The sequence below is a fragment of the Falco punctatus genome, assembly GCF_963210335.1.
Source record: "Falco punctatus genome assembly, chromosome: 8".
NCBI lineage: Eukaryota > Metazoa > Chordata > Aves > Falconiformes > Falconidae > Falco > Falco punctatus.
In genome coordinates, this window is record NC_137588.1 from 18,856,945 (window position 1) to 18,873,582 (window position 16,638).

General features: G+C 51.1%; 2 protein-coding genes across 2 annotated transcripts; both read right to left on the reverse strand.

The window, feature by feature from the left end:
• Positions 1 to 3,189: 3,189 nt before the first annotated feature.
• HOXD11 (homeobox D11) lies at positions 3,190 to 4,622 on the reverse strand. Its single transcript, XM_080400525.1, has 2 exons — positions 4,008 to 4,622; positions 3,190 to 3,430 (listed from the first exon to the last, which is right to left on the reverse strand). The coding sequence occupies exons 1-2, from the start codon at positions 4,612 to 4,614 to the stop codon at positions 3,195 to 3,197; spliced, it is 843 nt and encodes a 280-aa protein (XP_080256651.1). The 5' UTR covers positions 4,615 to 4,622; the 3' UTR covers positions 3,190 to 3,194.
• A 6,251-nt stretch (positions 4,623 to 10,873) lies between these two features.
• HOXD12 (homeobox D12) lies at positions 10,874 to 11,941 on the reverse strand (the record flags this gene model as incomplete). The annotated part of the gene is made up of 2 exons (XM_080400526.1): positions 10,874 to 11,113; positions 11,380 to 11,941. The coding sequence occupies 2 exons, from the start codon at positions 11,939 to 11,941 to the stop codon at positions 10,875 to 10,877; spliced, it is 801 nt and encodes a 266-aa protein (XP_080256652.1). The 3' UTR covers position 10,874.
• Positions 11,942 to 16,638: the final 4,697 nt, after the last annotated feature.

Here is a 16,638-nt window from a genome sequence, read left to right on the forward strand (position 1 = left end):
CTTTCTTCAAAATCTGACCAAAAGTGCGCACTACAGAAAAAAAATAAAACAGAAAACCAGAAAAAAGGAACATGCTCGGTCGTTGGAGAGCGTCCAGGAAATTCATAAGCTTCACTTTAATTTTCTAATCTCTAGTTTCATTTTAATAGATCTCCATAGTACTTTTAAGGAGAGGGATTACATTCAGCAATGCCTTGGCAAGGTGATGTTCGGATAATTAAAAAGATGTTCTTTTCGCTTTAGTTTCTCTGTCTCCCTTTAAAAAAATAAGCACTCTCAGGATCTAACGTTAATCTCGTCTTTAAATAAAATATGTTTTTAAAATTATGCTTTCTGTACCTAGAGGTTTATTTAAGAAAAGCCTCGAACAAGAATCGAAGATAAACTGTGGAAACGCATGGGTTTTATATTACTTTTGTTCCATCCGCGTTAAGGCTGTCCTTAAAGGAGTAAATAGATTTTCGTTCTAGGGAACGAATTCTGAATAACACTGGGTTGGGTCTTTTTCTTTCTTTCTTAAAATTATGGGATTTTTTTAAAAGCTCGGATGCATTATAAAAGATTACGACCAAAAAAAAAAAATCTTTTAAAGTGGCATATTTCTCCAGCACGTCACGGTTATAGGTTATTTGTTTAATAAATCTTTTTGATGCTTTATTTTCTCATTTGGAAGGCCCTGAAATCTTATCGTTACTTATATATTAGATATTTTATTAGCAGTGGAATTATTATTAGGAGAGAAAGTAGACGTGGCCGGGAGGACGGCTGCGGGCATTACCGCACATGGGCGCGCCCTCCTGTGGCCGCGGGCCGCCAAGCACCGGGAAATGTCCTCCTCTCCCAGGTCCTTCTCCTCAGCTCAATTTGCTCTCAGTCATGGGTTTCTTCCTTTCTTTTTAAATAGAAACTTAACACTGCTATCATTGAGCATTTATGCAAGATTAATGCTAGGGTGTTTCGGTTTCCGCGGCCCTTTTTTGCGGTGTCTTAGCATTTTAAAGGCGTATTAATCCACTGAGATAGACTGTTAAAGCACTGCAGGGAACAGAAAATCAAACGACTCGTTCTCGCCCTGCGGATTAAGGCTCGGGAGAAAAGCAAGAATTTTGCTATAAGGTCAGCCGAAATGCTGTGAGAAATTCACCGCGACTTCGTGCGTTTCTAATTAATGGGCTTTGTGGGGAAACACACATCCGCAGAAATCTGCATAGAAATATCATCTTTCTCCCTCAATTACGAAGCATTTCCTACAGCCCACGCTTTTTTTTTCTTTTCCCTCCTAGCGAAAAAACATTTTTTTTTTAAGAGCTAAGAAAATACGGAGATTTGGGGCGAATTCCCGGGGCGCGGTGGAGAAAGGTGAGGGCAGCAGGGAGCCCGCCGTGCTCCGGCTGGCGGGGACCGGAGCGGGGCACGCTCCCCGCATGCCGCGGAAAGCTCACCTCGACCCAGCTGGGATTTTCATTGCGTTATGATGCATTTGTTAATATGGCCAGCTATGCGGTAATAAGTGTGTGTGTGGTTGTGCGTGTGTGTGAGAGAGAGAGGGAGGGAGGGAGGGAGACAGAGCGAGCGAGCGAGAGAGTGGGTGGTGGTTGAAAATAACAGAGGAACCTTAAGGCGCCTAATTATTCAGAAAGGTTAAAGGTGATGACCTTGACATTTTGGAAGTTCAAAGGCATACACTTATGTTTTTCTTACTAAAGGGTTTAAAAAAATTTTTTTTAGTCATGCTTCCCTCCGCTTCCATTTCTCCATTTTTTGGATTCTCGGGCTTTTCCTGACTTATTTAGGCACTTTTGCCTTCCCTGCGTGCGAGTGTAGCTAGAGCCGCTTCGTCCTATTCAAAAAAGGCAAATTCTTCTCGCACTCCTCGCCTTTATTGCACACTGCGGAAATCTCTTTTTCACCCACCAGAAGGTGTATAATATAACCCAATTAAGCTGTTTAGAACCTCGGGTTTTATGGTGTTGTCTAGACAGTTCAAGGTTTTGTAAACAGCCCAGCCAGGTCACGCAAGATAAAGCGGCGCGGAGCGGAGCGGACCTCCGGCGGATGCCGGTCCCCGCGCAGGGCCCGCCGCGGCCGCGGCTGCGCTCCCGGCCAGGCGCCGCGCTCCGCTCGCCCCGCCGAGGGACGATATTTAAGAGATCCACCCCTCTGCCTCCAAAGTTCCCCCCCCTTTTTTTTTCCCGCCCCCCCTCCCCCCCAGTGCCAATTGTTTATAGCTCCCTCTTGTCTGCCTCGCTCTGAGCCCTCGGTCTTTCTGCCTTGCTCCTCACTAACACGTAAATAGTCCTTGGCGTTGGGGGTCCTGGGCTGCTCGGGAGCCTGACCGGTTTTAAAAAAAGCCCTTTTCGTTGTTTATAGTAATTGTAACACCATCAGAAGTGATGGTCTGCAGACAGCCATGTTGGCTCTGCCTCACAGCGAGCAGGGAAGGTTACGCTTACCTACAGAGGGAGAGTTAGGCATCTAAACTATTATTTAAAATGCATTTTAAATAACCCGACTAGGCTTCCTCCCGTTATTATTTAACTGAACTTGGCTCTAGCCCGGGAAACGCTAGGATCCTTCGGAGATGGAAATCCATACAGTGCACGGAAGTTATAACCTTAACTTTACTAGAAACCATTTATTCACATGAAAAAGACAGTGGCCCATGCTTTTGGATGACAATAGAAACATATATATATATATTTTATATATAGCGAACGTACATTTACCATCTCTTAAATAAACCGCATTCACTTAAAGGGAGGAAAGTGTTATCCTAACTCAAAAGCAACAACAGAGCCCCCCCGAACTCAATGAATTGTAAGCAAAAACTACCAGACACACTGCAGGTCCATTGCTGGTACTGTGGGAGAGGAAAAAAAGCACCTTTGGCGAGAAACACTTGAGAGTGGACAGTTGGATTTACCCTAGTTTCCCCTTATCAGGAATCTGCTCCGCCAAGCCCCGAAATCTCCAGTGGCCATTCAGTGTGTGGAGTTGCAAATGAAAATGAAACTTTGAGTTCCGCAGGGTGGATGTGTCATGTAAACCAATTTACTTTTGCATTCAGATGGCAGGTCAGAGAGACCGAGATATTATTTGTTTTTCTTCTTTCTTCCTTTTATTTTCTTCTCCCTTTCTTTTGTTCTTTTTTTAGATATTTTCCTTTCTTTTTGGTTTTTTGTTTTGTTTTGTTTTCAAAACAAGGGATTCCCAGTGAAATATTGGAGTCGATCTCTGTTCAGTTTCTTTTCTTTCATCCTTCGATTCTGGAACCAGATTTTAACTTGCCGGTCAGTGAGATTAAGCATTCTGGACAACTGCAGTCTTTTCTCTTTGTTTATGTACACATTGAAGAAAAACTCCCGTTCCAGTTCTCTAATCTGATATTTGGTATAGGGACACCTCTTTTTCCTTGATCGCTGGGGAATTGCTGAAATTCAAGAGAGAAGAAACTGATTTATGCTGCTGCTACGAACATGCTTAGCTAGGAAGAGATCAGAGGCTTTGACAATATCCCCTTGCCTGGAAAGCAGCCCTCCAGCAGTTAAAAAAAAAAAAAAATCCCGGGGCTTTTACTCTCCGGGTGACTTAGTGAAAAAGCGAATATTTCCCAACTTCTCCTTAAAAGAGAGCACTTCGAGCAATACAGAGAGATATTTAAATGGGCTGGAAAAAATCCAAGTTTCTCAAACTCCTCTAACCCACCCCCCCGCCACAAACAAACGAAGATCTTAAGCTCCAAACCGACGGCAGCTCTGAGCACTACCTGTGAAATCTCCCCGTCTCCCCCCCGCCAAATGAACAATTTAATAACAATTAATATCCTCTTCCAAGAATACCTTAAGCCCACCTAAATTGGTTTCCTATCGTAAACACGCTTTACAACGGTAAAGGAAATCTTATAGGATATATAAAATCCTTTGGATGCTTATAAAATTGCACATAAAATGCGGCTTGACAAAGTGTTGGCCTTGTACTCTTGCCCCCAATTTACTACTGATACCTACCTGAACTGTTGCTCTTCTCTGCAACAGCCTCACCAGAAGGGGAATCGGCGCTGTTTGCTGGTGTCACTTTCTTCTCTTGGCTGGAAGGTGTTTTACTGCAAGTGCTGTTCTGGGCTTTCAAGTCGCCCTTGTCCGCGTCCCCCTCGCCCTCGGAGTGCTGCTGGTACGGGGGTCCGGGGGCTGTCTCGTAAAACTGGTCGAAGCCTTGCGGCAGGATGCCGTTCCTCCCCACCGAGCTGTAGAAGTTGGAGGCGGCGGGAGACGGTCCGTGGTGGCCGCAGACAGGGTCCGTTTTGAATAACATTTCCGTCCTCCTGTTCGCAGGCTGCAGAAAGTCTCTGTGCATCACCTCTTCAGCTGAGTAATAAGGAGCGTAACTGCCCCTATACTGCCATTTGCTGCGCTCTAATCCGTATTCCCTGAATGCTACTTCGCGCACAGGTTGGACATGAGGTAAATTAGAAGAATAAGGAAAAGTCATTTGACAGGACGACGACTGCGACAAAAAAGAGGGTTTCGTCGAGAAATCTGAGGGTGAGACGTAATAAGCGCACCCTGGCAGATACATATTGGATGTGCCGTGACTGCAATCGTCAAACTCAGTCATGTCTTCCTTTTTGCGATTGCAAGCAACCAGGAGGCTTCAATGCATTGAACAAGATCCATCTATTGCACAAGAGGGTTTGGACAGGATCAACTAAGAAAAAATCCCCACCGTGTGCTGACGTGCAATTCATCTTGATTGATTCTAGTGGTAATTATGTCACGTGACGCGATGTAGAAATGTCCTTATATCTATATCAGCCCCTCGGAAAGGCTCCTAAGATCTCTCCAAAGAGCCCTCCCAGCACGGAGAGACGAGTGCAGCCTTTGTACAAATATAGCCGTTTTTCCCCCTCATCCTTTCACCAGGCGATGAGATACACGTAGGTGGTGCGGCTAATCACCTGGGGCCGGGCAGGCGCCTGCCCACCGCCGGAGCCCAGCGCGGAGCCCCGCGGCGCGCAGCCCCCCGCCCGCATCGCCGTCCAGCCCGCCCGGCCGCCGGCCCTCCGCGGGCACCGAGGGGGGGGACACAGCCACGTCGGGGAAGGTAGCCCCCGGGGCGTGGGCTCCCGGCCGAGCACCCTCGGCTCGGAAGCGTGATCGCTCCTCGTTAGGGGGAGCGATGCTCGCTGGCCGCCGCTCACGCAGATGATGAGCGGGTGATGGTTCACTCAGGAAAGCCAAGTCCCATCCACACGCCCGAGCGCACGGGTGGATCTGCCCGCCCGGCTCCAGCAATCCACAGTTGGCATCAAAACCGGTCACGAAATTCAAAGCCTGAGTCCCGATCACCTCATTTTCCCTCGCTTCCAAGCCCAAACACTGCGCGCTTGTGTCAGGGCGCCAGAGACAAAGTGAACTGGGAAATGCACACACAGAACATCTCCCAGTAGCCGGCTTTACGAAAGGGAGACACTTTCGGGCTCTTCTGGAAAGCAAAGGGCTAGGGCAGGAAGAGAAGTCCACCAAGCACGGTTTCCTCGGGAAGCAGAGCAGCACACAAAGTGACCTCTGTTCCCCTGCCTCCAACTCCCACCAAAATGTTCATTTTCCTTGGAAGGGAAAAGCAGGGTTGGGAGCGGGCGACACGCACAACAGCCGCCAGCCCCACAGCCGCCCTGCCTTCGAGGGCTCATTTTTGCCAATTTTCTTTTTCCCCTTGAAATATGATTTTACATAGAAGAGCACAAACCGGGTCACAAAGGCTGAAAAGAGAAGAGAATAAATAATACGCGCCAGCAATAGCCCTATGCTCGAGCAATTCCTCATTCCAGAATCGTGTGCCAGCTCTCTATGGGAATGCCTTTTTTCCGCCACTGTACAGCATAGCCAGAGTAGCCCCGCCACATGCCGCTCTCCAAATAAGCCCGAAGCCTGGGCGAGCTTTCCGCGCCGAGCAGGGTCGCGCCCCACCACTGGGCAATCCCCGGGCGCCCCGGCCGGCGGCAGGCCCCAGACCCCCTCCAGAAAGGCAGCCTCCAAGTCCCACAGCAAGCAGAGAGCCCGGCAGGTAGGGAACCGGCCCCAGAGCGCCGCGGGCAAAGGGGGGGAAGGCCCGGGGGCTTCCCGGCTCTGCGAGGCGGCGGTGCCCGTGGAGGGCTCGGCCCCTCTGCGACAGGCGCCTCCTGCGCGCCCCCGGCCCCGCGCCACGGAGAGGTTCGGGGGCGGGAGCCCCGCAGCCCGGGCTGCGCCCCGCACCCTGCCCCCCGCCCCGCCGCCGCCGCTGCCACCGGCGCGGCCCCTCCTGCTTCCCCCGGCCCCCAGAGCAGGCGAGGGCTGCCCAAGGGGCTTCCACACCGCAGCCCAGCTTGCCCTCTCTAAAAAGCAAAAGACCAAAGACAGGCAGATAAGATGAAAATCATGCCTCCCTCCCTCCCCCTTCTTCCCTTTTTTTTCTTTTCTTTGTACAGTATGGTCATTTTTGCCCTGGTGCCTCGCTCGCAAATCACCCCAAAAGCCACACATCGCTCCCTAGAGCAGACAGACTCTCACAAGGTATCACTAGATATCAAAGCACAAAACCACCATTCCTTTATCGGTAACTTTCGAGCCCTCTCGATTCTGCTGCAACACATGAACCACCACCTAAAAATTATGCCTGCGCAGTTAAAATGGCTCCTGTGTCACTTACCACCCTGAGCTTGCAGCAGAGCAGGGCAGGAATCCGTTTGGATTGTGCCCCCAGCTTTCTGATCGCCTATCTCATCCGGAGAGATGGCTCTGGGAACCTATGGAGCTTCATTTTCTTTATCGTTCAAACAACTAATTACGCCTTAGCCAGAATCCTTCACCTTCCTTTCGATGCAGCAAGCCTAGCATCAATTAAATTTTGGCGCAGGAGCCAACCAGTTTCAACTAATTCAAGTTCAAAGACATGGCGACGATTTGTTAATACGAAAACAGCCCTTTTAGGAAACAGTCCTTTAAAAAGCGATCTAATTTGGGGAATGTGAGACCAATATCGCAGCAGAGACCCCGTCGGAATAAGGCAGAGCTGGGGGTCCCCGCCTGCCAGAACATTTTCACCCTGGGGTCTGTTCCCAGCCCAGCTCTGAACATTCCATATCCCCCCTCCATGTCTTTTTTTTTTTTTTTTTTCTTCTCCCCCCCTTACGGAGATTAGATAGCATCGAAACAAATGCACATAATGTACAGTCAGGCGAATACTTTACCGTTAGACGTCTTGAAACATCTGCAACCGTTGCCTGGAATTACCGAGTATTCAGGTCCAAGTGACATTTCCAAAAGCCCTCCGTGGAAATTAAGGCGACTTGCATAACAGTCGGGTTTTAAAATATACCCAGTCCGGCTGGAGAAGATGCGGTATTTTTGTGCCACCCAAGATAAGACACTAACTTGACCTTAACTTTGTTATGGCGCCCCTAGTATCTGGAGAACGTGAACAGACACTGTCTGGCAGCTCTCGTAAAAACCGACTGGAGAAGAGATTCTGAGTCATTTCATTTATTGCCACTACAGTTCTGCAAGAAAGCTTTTCCTCCCTGCCAAACTTTAATTATTTATGCTCTTTTAGGAAGCACAAAGGCATCCAGAGCCATTCCCAACAAGCCGAGTTGCGTTCGCAGCCTTATCAAACGAGGAGGAATGGAGAACCACCCCCCCCCTCGAAAGGGCTTTACCAGGTTTAGGCTGCGGTAGGAATGCAAAGATGTTTATGTTGGAGTAAATAAAGGGATGGACGGTCGCCTGCATGCTGCGGGGCGACGCGAGCGTGGGAGCAGCAGGCGGGTGCCCGTTGCTCCCCCCCGCACCGAATGCACCCACGAAGCAGGGGCAGGGGGCAAAATACAGCTGGAAGGACACCCGAAATAATCCAGTCGGAGGGCGTGGGGTACATCAGCCTCACACGGGTGCATCTCCTGCACGCCCACTCGGCGTGTCGCACACGCGTGTGCACACATGTGCCCACGGGGCGGCTCAGGCGGGTGCGCGCAGGCAAAGCTGCACGGGCGGGGCGCGCCCCGTGTCTGCAGCTCTGCCACACGTGTGTGTGCCACCCCACACGCCCAGAACGACTGTCGTCGCCCGCTGCCCCAGAGGAGAGGCTGAAACCTGGAGCATGGGCACGCGTGAAATCGTGCACCATTTTCTACCGCCTGTGTGTCTATGCACAGTAGGAGCCCGCAAATACGTACGTCTGTGTGTGTGCGCACACACGGTTATACACAACGGTCGCTGCCGAAATAAGTGCATCTGTATACATACAGGCACGCACAGAGGTACGCAATACATACTTTCGCATCACACCGCAGTTTTGGTCCTACCTCCTCTGTTTTTTCTCCTTCCGTGGGCGATTTAGACTAGAAGCTTTACAATGAGCCATCGTCATGGATCAGATACGTTTAATAAATAACACATTGCCTTTCACATCTCTTCACTCGAGGTTCCTGTTCGGATTCCACATCACCCAAGTAATAAAGGGACTGGTGTTACTGGGGCGGGTTAGGACAGGGAAGGACGGCATAAAGGGTCCATTTCTCATGGACTGTAGCCGGCTGAATAGTATTCCAGGAGAGAATAAGAAAAGGGGCTTTATCTGGGTTTTGCTTTTCTCCTGGCTTGCATCATTGGGATTGCTTCTAGTTTTTTTAATTAGGGAAATGCTACTGAATGAAGAGACTTTTATTGTCCGCAATGCGCCAGCGCCCAGCACAGGGGCTGAACGCCTCGAAGATTTGGAGGGACCCAGGGGTGATGCCTCTGGCTGTAGGTGGCTAGGTGTGCATTCCCTTCCCTCGGGGAGCCCTCATCCGGTGCTGCTTCGCCCCTGCTTTTCCACTGGCGGTCACCCCGCCATGAGCGAGGTAGGTTTTTGTCTGCCTTGGGCAATGCGGCAAGAGTGGCCATTCTGGACGGCGAGAAATGCGCCTCCAAGTTGGGCTGGTTTTCCTTCTCCCTCCCGAAACACCACCCGAGCATTACCTTTGGGGGTCTCTGGAAAGCTTTCGGGAAGATGGCTGCACTTCTAGCCGCCTAGAAATCCGGCATTTACCTCCAAAGTCATCTGGACCACTGTGCCCTTGCGAGCAGGACTTGCATGAGTGGGTAGGAGCAAAGTTCAAATATGTCTCTTCATGAAATAATGAGTTTATTGCCCTCAGGAAGGCAATAGCCCCGTGTAAATAGGTAGCTGCTTTGTGCCATTCCTTGTGGTTGTTCAGCCTTGTGGCATACACCCCGAACAACCATAACTGAGCTTACTTTATATACCAGCAAATAACGCAGGCTCCGCCAGCGCAGTTATTATTGCTGTTGGGAGAGGCAACCCAAGGTTTTGGGTGTGGAAACTCCTCGCCATTAGAAACAGATTTAGGTGGAAATCGCAGCCAAAACGCGTTTTAATCCGGACCTAAAATTCAGTGAGTTTGTATTTATTTGTTTGTTTGTTTATTTATTTATTTCCTGAAGTATCAGACCAAGGCTGTGTCTTCTACCATTTCCCCTGGCTCTGCCGCTCCGGCCAGCCTGACTGCTCGGGTGCTGCAGAGGCCGGCGGCTCCCGGCAGAGAAACCCTTGTCAGCAACGTGCGGGGAAAATCGATTTCATTCTCGTCCTAAACCAATAATCAAACGGCTTGGGCAACGCTCCCAGTCCCTCTGGTTGGGTTAGCCTCTGAGGTTTATGTCTGGGAAAAAAACCAACCCAAAGCGTTCCCCTCTTTCCTCGTAAAAACCTCTGCGGAAACGGCCATGGGGACGGTCTCACAAAATCATCAAACCCACCAAAACCTCCGGGCTCTCCCCTCTCCTGCGCCCGCAGCACCTCGGGATGAGAGGGGGGCCCCGGCTGCCCCCAGCCCTGCCCCAGCCCGGGCCCCTGCCCCGGCCCCAGCCCACGGCGGCCTCGGCACCGCCCGCTCCCCTTTGCCTGTTTGTTTGGGGCAGCGCCTGGACAAGGCCAAAGTCAGCGGCGCTGGGAGGGCAGGGCCCGGCCCGGCCACCTGGGGCAGCCCCGGCGCCCGGCTCCGCGGTCCCCTCTGCCACCGCGGGACCCCGCGCTCCCCCGGGGCCCGGCTGGCGCATGGCGCGGGCAGGGGCCCGGCGAGGCGCCCCTTCCCGAGAGGGGACCCTCTTCTCCGTGCGCGGGGAGCAACCCGGGCGGCGGGCGGGGGCGGCGGCCCCTCGGGCGGGCACACGGGGCCCGCGCCCCCGCCGTCGGGGCGGCAGCTGCCGCCGCGCAGGTTACGCGCGGGCCTTGCGCGGGTGTCACGTGCCCTCTCCGCCGGGCTGCGGCCGGATCTGCAGCTCCGAGCGGGGGGTGGGAAGGGGGAGGGAAAAAAAAAAGACAGAAAAAGGTTTATTTGTTAACCACTTTCCCCCATCGCTGCTCGAGCAGGTTACTCCAAACCACAAAACAAGCCGGCGCCGCAGGCTCGCCCTGGCGTGCAGGGCAGCAGATGAAGGGAGCAGCCGGGACTCACAGAGCTGATGTCTTTACTAGGCATTTTTCCTTTATTTTGCTGAAAAATGGTGTTTACATACAGATAAAAGAAATCGATTTTAGTTTAGCACCACTCATTCTCCGGGGAAAGAGAGGGGAAGAAGTAGGAGAAAATCTATATAAATGGAGAAAGAAAGGTAAAAAGCTGATAATACAGGTTTCCATGCTGGTCCGGCTTGTCTTCTTCACTTCGGTTAAGAACTCGGCGTCTGCCAATTTACGCAGGGATCCTACGCGTTTCGAGAACTTGGTTTAAATGTTAAAAAACACACAGTCCCCGCGTTTCACTCGCGAATACGCTCTACTCTAGGGGTGAACACTCCGGGCACAAGTTCATGCAGGAACGGGCGGACTCTGCTCTAGTACATAGAAAGTGCCTGCTCTCGCATTACTACTCTTTTCTTTTTCATCCGCCGGTTCTGAAACCAAATTTTAACTTGCTGATCGCTTAAATTCAGTCTGTTTGATAGTTCTTTCCTCTTCTGTCGGTTAATAAACTCATTGAGGAGAAACTCGTTTTCCAATTCAGCAATTTGTTGTTTTGTGTAAGGTTTCCGTTTCTTTCTTGATCTCCCCTGGGTGGGGCACCAAGGCAAACCTACAACAAACACGTCGATAATTTAGTGGATCAGGTCTGGGTATTAAAGAGAATATGCAAGAAACCCGCAAGACAACAGGGCTAGACTAGGTCGGCAAATCGGGCAAAGCACATCTGACAGTACAATTTCTATCTACCTCCGAGTCGGATTAAGCGATTATCGCTCCGAATGGGTTACAGGGGGGTTACAAAGCAATTACAGGCATCTCTTAGAAAACAAGTATCGCTAGGTCGCCTCTAACTAAAGCGAGATATTTAAGGCATACCATCCTGCACTGAAGGTCTGAGGCATGACTGGACTGCTGCGGGCTGAACTGTCAGGTTCAAGTTGACGGAATTCTTGATGTCCTCCTTTAAGCTGGAAGTGCAGGAATTCACTTCAAAAAGAGCAGCCGAGCCATGCAAACTTCTCTGCAGGCTCGAGTGGTCATACTTTACGGGCTTTAAGTTGGCTGCGTGAGTAACAGTTGGGTCATTTGCAAAAGATTGCCTCTGCCTGCATCTCTCCTCTTGTTTGGAGCTCGCATCGTGGGCGTAATATTTATTGTTGTCTTCCAGGCACTCTTTGTTGCCGTTGGAGCTGATGTTGATTGGAACGGAGCCGGGGAGGTAAGGCTGCGCTGCGCCGCTGAACGCGTGGCTCTGCGGCTGGGCTGCGCACGAACTTGAGCAAGTCCACGGGATCGAGCTCCGGGGGTAGGAAATGGTGGGCAGAGCCGCCAATTGACTGCCATTAGCCCGCAAATTAGGAAAATAAAAGGAATCTGGAGATTGCAAATTCAAGAGAGAACCAACGTAGCCAGATCTGTAGAGACTGCGATCACACATTTCCAACAAAGGACTTCAGCTGTTCTTACAGCAGTATTTAGTTACAACAGGGAATAAGCGGAAAGCCTGAAACGATTGGACGAAACTTTGCAGACAGGTTCTTCAAAGCCGGTAATTTCAGCACCGCCTCCAGCCACTGAGTTGTTCCCCCCCCCCCTTTTTTTTTCTCTTCTCTTCCCCCCCCTTTTTAAAAGTCTTATGATAACACTTGAAATATTAAAACACTGAGCTCGCAAGGGGGAGGGGAAAACATGGTCTCCGCTTCTATAAAAGTGGCCGGGGCTGGCTGGCAAAGCTGCAGCGCTAGCGGAAAGATGAGGGGAAAACAAACATTTGCAGAGTTGCCGAGGGGACAGGGCAGCGCCGGGCGCAGCCCCCGGCCCGGCCGTGCCCCCCGGCTGGCAGCCCCCTCCAGGCCGGCCGCCCTGCGCCGGACAGCTGCCGGGGCGAGAACAGCACCCACGATGAGAGTGTGCACCGCGGGCGGGGAATAACCCACGGTGGCTGCTTCCCACTGAGGGGAAGGAGATGTGACTGTCTGGGGCACACGTACAGACGAGTACACCTTGGGCGTGCGTGTGCAGAACGCGGATTTTGTCTGGTTTATATACGCATTTGTTTTAATTGAGAGCAACATCACATGCATCTTCATATGCTTGCAATTAAAACCTTAATTGATCGGATATTACCAGGATCGTCATTCTGGTACGCTAACAACTAGTATTCTCTTAGGTCGGTACGTCTTCCCTTTTTACTCCTTTCACCTTTCATCTTCACTCCGAAACGACAAGTTTTAAACGATGCTTCTAAAATTCGGGGATTATTTTGTCTTTAAAATACAATCAAAAAAACAGTATCAAACCGAGAATAACAACAGCAGCAACACTGAATTATTTGAGCGACCCGCCGAGATAAAAAAATAAATATCAAAAATAGATAGAATCGAAAGACTGCAAGAAAGAAAATGCCGGCGTCTGCTCTGCAGCAGAGAGGATGTGAGTGCGGCGGTGGGCAGAGGAGGGTCAGCCTCGGCTGAGTACCCCGCTGCTATCTCCCAAGTTGCGCTGGAGGAATTTTTCTCCCCTGTCAAGCAAATGATCCCTTACAGTGTTATTACAGTGTTATTTTGGAGGGTTATACGTATTTTTCTGAGAGATAACCAAGAGCCCAGTTATTCCATTCTCTCTCCCATTTTCCCCTTAGCACCAGGGTAAGCGCGAATAAAATCATATCTGTGAGCATCCACACAGGAGGTTGCTCGTGTCCTGTCCCAGACCATGTGAGTCGGGAGACAGCGCACTGCCCACGGAGGCAAGCTGCGCGCTGCGCCCGGAGCCACCCGCAGCGGGTCGAGCGGCTGACGGGGACGCGCACCCCACCAGAGCGCAGCCGAGCGCCGCAGGCACCCCGCTCCCAGGCCGCTCCGGTTCCGCGCCCCGCAGGGGACCTCGGAGGCCCATCCGTCACCCCGACCCGGCGCCTCTGTCCTCGGCATCTTTTCTAAGAGAATCTCCCCTGGGCTGAGCGAGCCCAGCTTCAAGCAAAGCTTTCTTTAATGCCCGGACTTCGCCACTTTCATTAACTCCGTTAAAAACTCGAACCTAGTTAACAGGTAGGGTTAATTTTCCCTATTATTGTCCTGTTAATCATAGTTTTAATCTTGATTTTATTTCTACTCCGAGATCAGAGACGCTGTCCCTCTTGACATTCCCCTAATCAAATTCATCTTTCTGTTTAACGGGAAATTGAGGCAAATTCTGCAGTAATTTCATTGCCCTGGAAGAAATCTTTAAGTGATTGCTCTCTCCTAGACCACACAGGACCACACAAGCACCGCTGGAGGATATTACTGACCACTGCCTTTAATTTTTATTGTTTGAGTTATGTCTACCAATTGAATCTCCCTCTTATTAGCTTACTTGGTTCTTGGTTTCTGCTTCTTTTTTTTCCACCCCCCCCTCCTCGAGAGGATGGGTAATAGTTTATTTTCATAATCGTCTTTTACGAAAAAGCTGACTCTGATCTTCGGTTCTCGGAAGACAGAAGGAGCATTTTGTGTTCAAAGACTGTATTTTCACCCGTAATAAACACAAGGAATGGATGTGAGTTCCCAGTTACCGGAAAGAAAGGTGACACTTCAAACTAACTTTTATGGGGTTAGAGAAAACGGAGCTTTCAATTAATGCTCAACTCATCTGTAATTGCTAATTAATACCGCGCAAAAATATGAAAAGCAAAATCTGGAGTAGCTGGAGACACTCACAGCTGCGGAAAGCGATGTTTATGTTTAAATCTGTAAGGAAAAGAACTGACAGAAACATCTTGTTCCCAGGGCGGCTGGCCGCTGCCGCGGTGCGGGGAGCCGCGGACGGACCGGGGCTGTTTTTTCCAGCCACAGCCGGCTTCTGGTTTGGGGGGGGCGGCGTTTTAATGCCGCGGGTGTCCCCCTGCCTCTGTCTGTGCAGGAAATATTACCGCTGAGGAACACAGCGAGCCGCCGGGCTGCTTTCACACGCTCCTTTCCGCTCTTTTTTGTTGTTGTTGTTGCTGCTGTTTTTTAAATAGGCAGCCGGATCGGCCTGAACATCAGAGTTGACCACAGGCTATAATTTCACTGGCATATTCTTCCAGTTTACAGATGAAGGTTGCTCTGCGTGTGACCGAGTAGCCTCCTTCGCTCATTTATCACTCAGAAACGCGGCTCCTGAAGTGAGGCGGCGGCTTCCCCTGCCTATGCCGAGGGTTGTCCAGGAGATGGCAGGATTGCCTCAGACATGGCTGGGAAACGCGCTGCCTGACAGGAGCCAAGCTCCATGGCAGCTGCGGACAGGCGAGCCGGCTGACCTGCAGTGCATCATTGTGCCACCGCACATCTGCAGTTCAGTTTGCCGAGGTACATATTATTATCTGTAATAATGCGCGCTACATTTCAAGCGAACCATTATGCCCTTTTCTCTAAAGGGCGGACGGCTGTGCCCTGCTGCAGCGGGGGCTGCGCCGCGGCGGCCCTGGTCCGCGCCCGCGGAGCGCCGGGGTCCGGCCGGGTCCGTGCACGCTGGGAAGAGCCCAGGCTGTGAGCACGGGGATTCTGAATAACGCTCGTCAATGCCCCAGCTCCAGGCTTACAAAACTCTTTTAATCTGCACTGGTAGGTGGACGGGCTTTCTGCGCCTCGGCTCGCAGCCCTGGCCTTGCCGTGTTCCTGGCTGTCGCTGCTTGTTTCTTAATGTTTCTCTACGCTGTTACGAAATTAAAAGGCGACTCGTCTCCATCTGGTACCTATTTGCCAGCCACCGTTCGCGTTTCCTCTGCCCTGGGAAGGGAGTTTTGGCCGTAGCAAAGCTGCGTCCTCTGAGAGCCCGGAGCCCGGCAAAGCCAAAGGTTAAGCCTGGAAGGAGGAAGGGAACAGCCCGCGACGGCTCCGTGGCCGGGAAATACAGCAGCTCTGGCAGTGCCCGGCCTTCCGTCCGCGGGGAGACTGGCTGGGAGGAAAAATTTCTCCAGAATTAATAGGACCGCAGTATGTGTGCGGGGGTGTGTGGGGGGGTGTGGTGCCAAGGGCGGGGGGGAGGCAAGAAGAATTTAAAACATTCAGAGAAAACAAGACTGCATCAGCAGGGAGGTCTGGTCCAGGTACTTAAATTGTGTGCCCCACAAGTCTCTGTTCCCAGAATCGAACAAAAATGCACTTCGCGATAAAATCGGAAATGCTCCGAAGTGGATTTTTTTCGTCCGTTCGGGGAAAATAAATGCCTCAAAAGTCGTGAACGTGCAAGCGGAAGAGAAAGAGGAAGGAAGAAGGCGGAGGAGGCGGAAGATCACCCCCCGCTGGAGCCAGCCGGTTGTGGAGCGAACGGAGGGCGCTGCCCGGGGCCGTCCGCGCCTCGCCGGGGCACCGGCAAGTGCCGGGCTCGGGAGGAGGAGACAACGGGGCGCTGGGCCGCCCTCGGCCGCCGGGCACCGGCTAAGCAGAGCCGGGCTAGGGGGAGAAGGGAAAGACAGACTCTCCCCTGCCTCCCACCCTGGGTATTTCTCGCTGGCAGCATTTCTTCCTCCCAAAAAGACCTTCCCCAGCGGCCAGGCGCTCTCGTATACGCCTTTCCCTCCTCTAACGCGCCTCGCTTGTTATCGACCTCTCCTTTCCCAAGAACTGCGGTCTGTTAGCGGCCCTGGGCAGATCCAAGGCAACCCTGGAGCCCGCGAAACGCCCTGCTGCAAAAAGAAGGCAAATTTCTTCCTCTCTTTTTATACATATCGAAAAGAAGTCGTTTTATTAAAGATGGTTCGGAACAGTTTGGCAACATCGTTAACAGCTTGGAAGTTGAGCCCGTACTTCCAACACAAAGTAAAAGCAGACTTTAAGACAAGAAAAGGAAAATATATGGTTTATGGAGAAATAGTCTTACCGTATGTCTTACCCACATACGCTGGTAATCAAAGTGTTTAGAGCAATAGTATATTATAATAAATAATACTAGTTCGGAACACACACATTTTAATAATTAGACGAGGCACATTAACAGAGAGGATATCGCTTCTCTCTCCTAGTAGTTGAGTAGCGTGTCTGATCACCCTGTGTATATCATAACATGCACACTAGGTTTAAAATAATAAAAAATCGACAAAATCCTAGCCTTCCGGCCTATATAAATTATGGCATCTTTTGAAATTCCTTATTTATTGCTTCTGTAATTAAC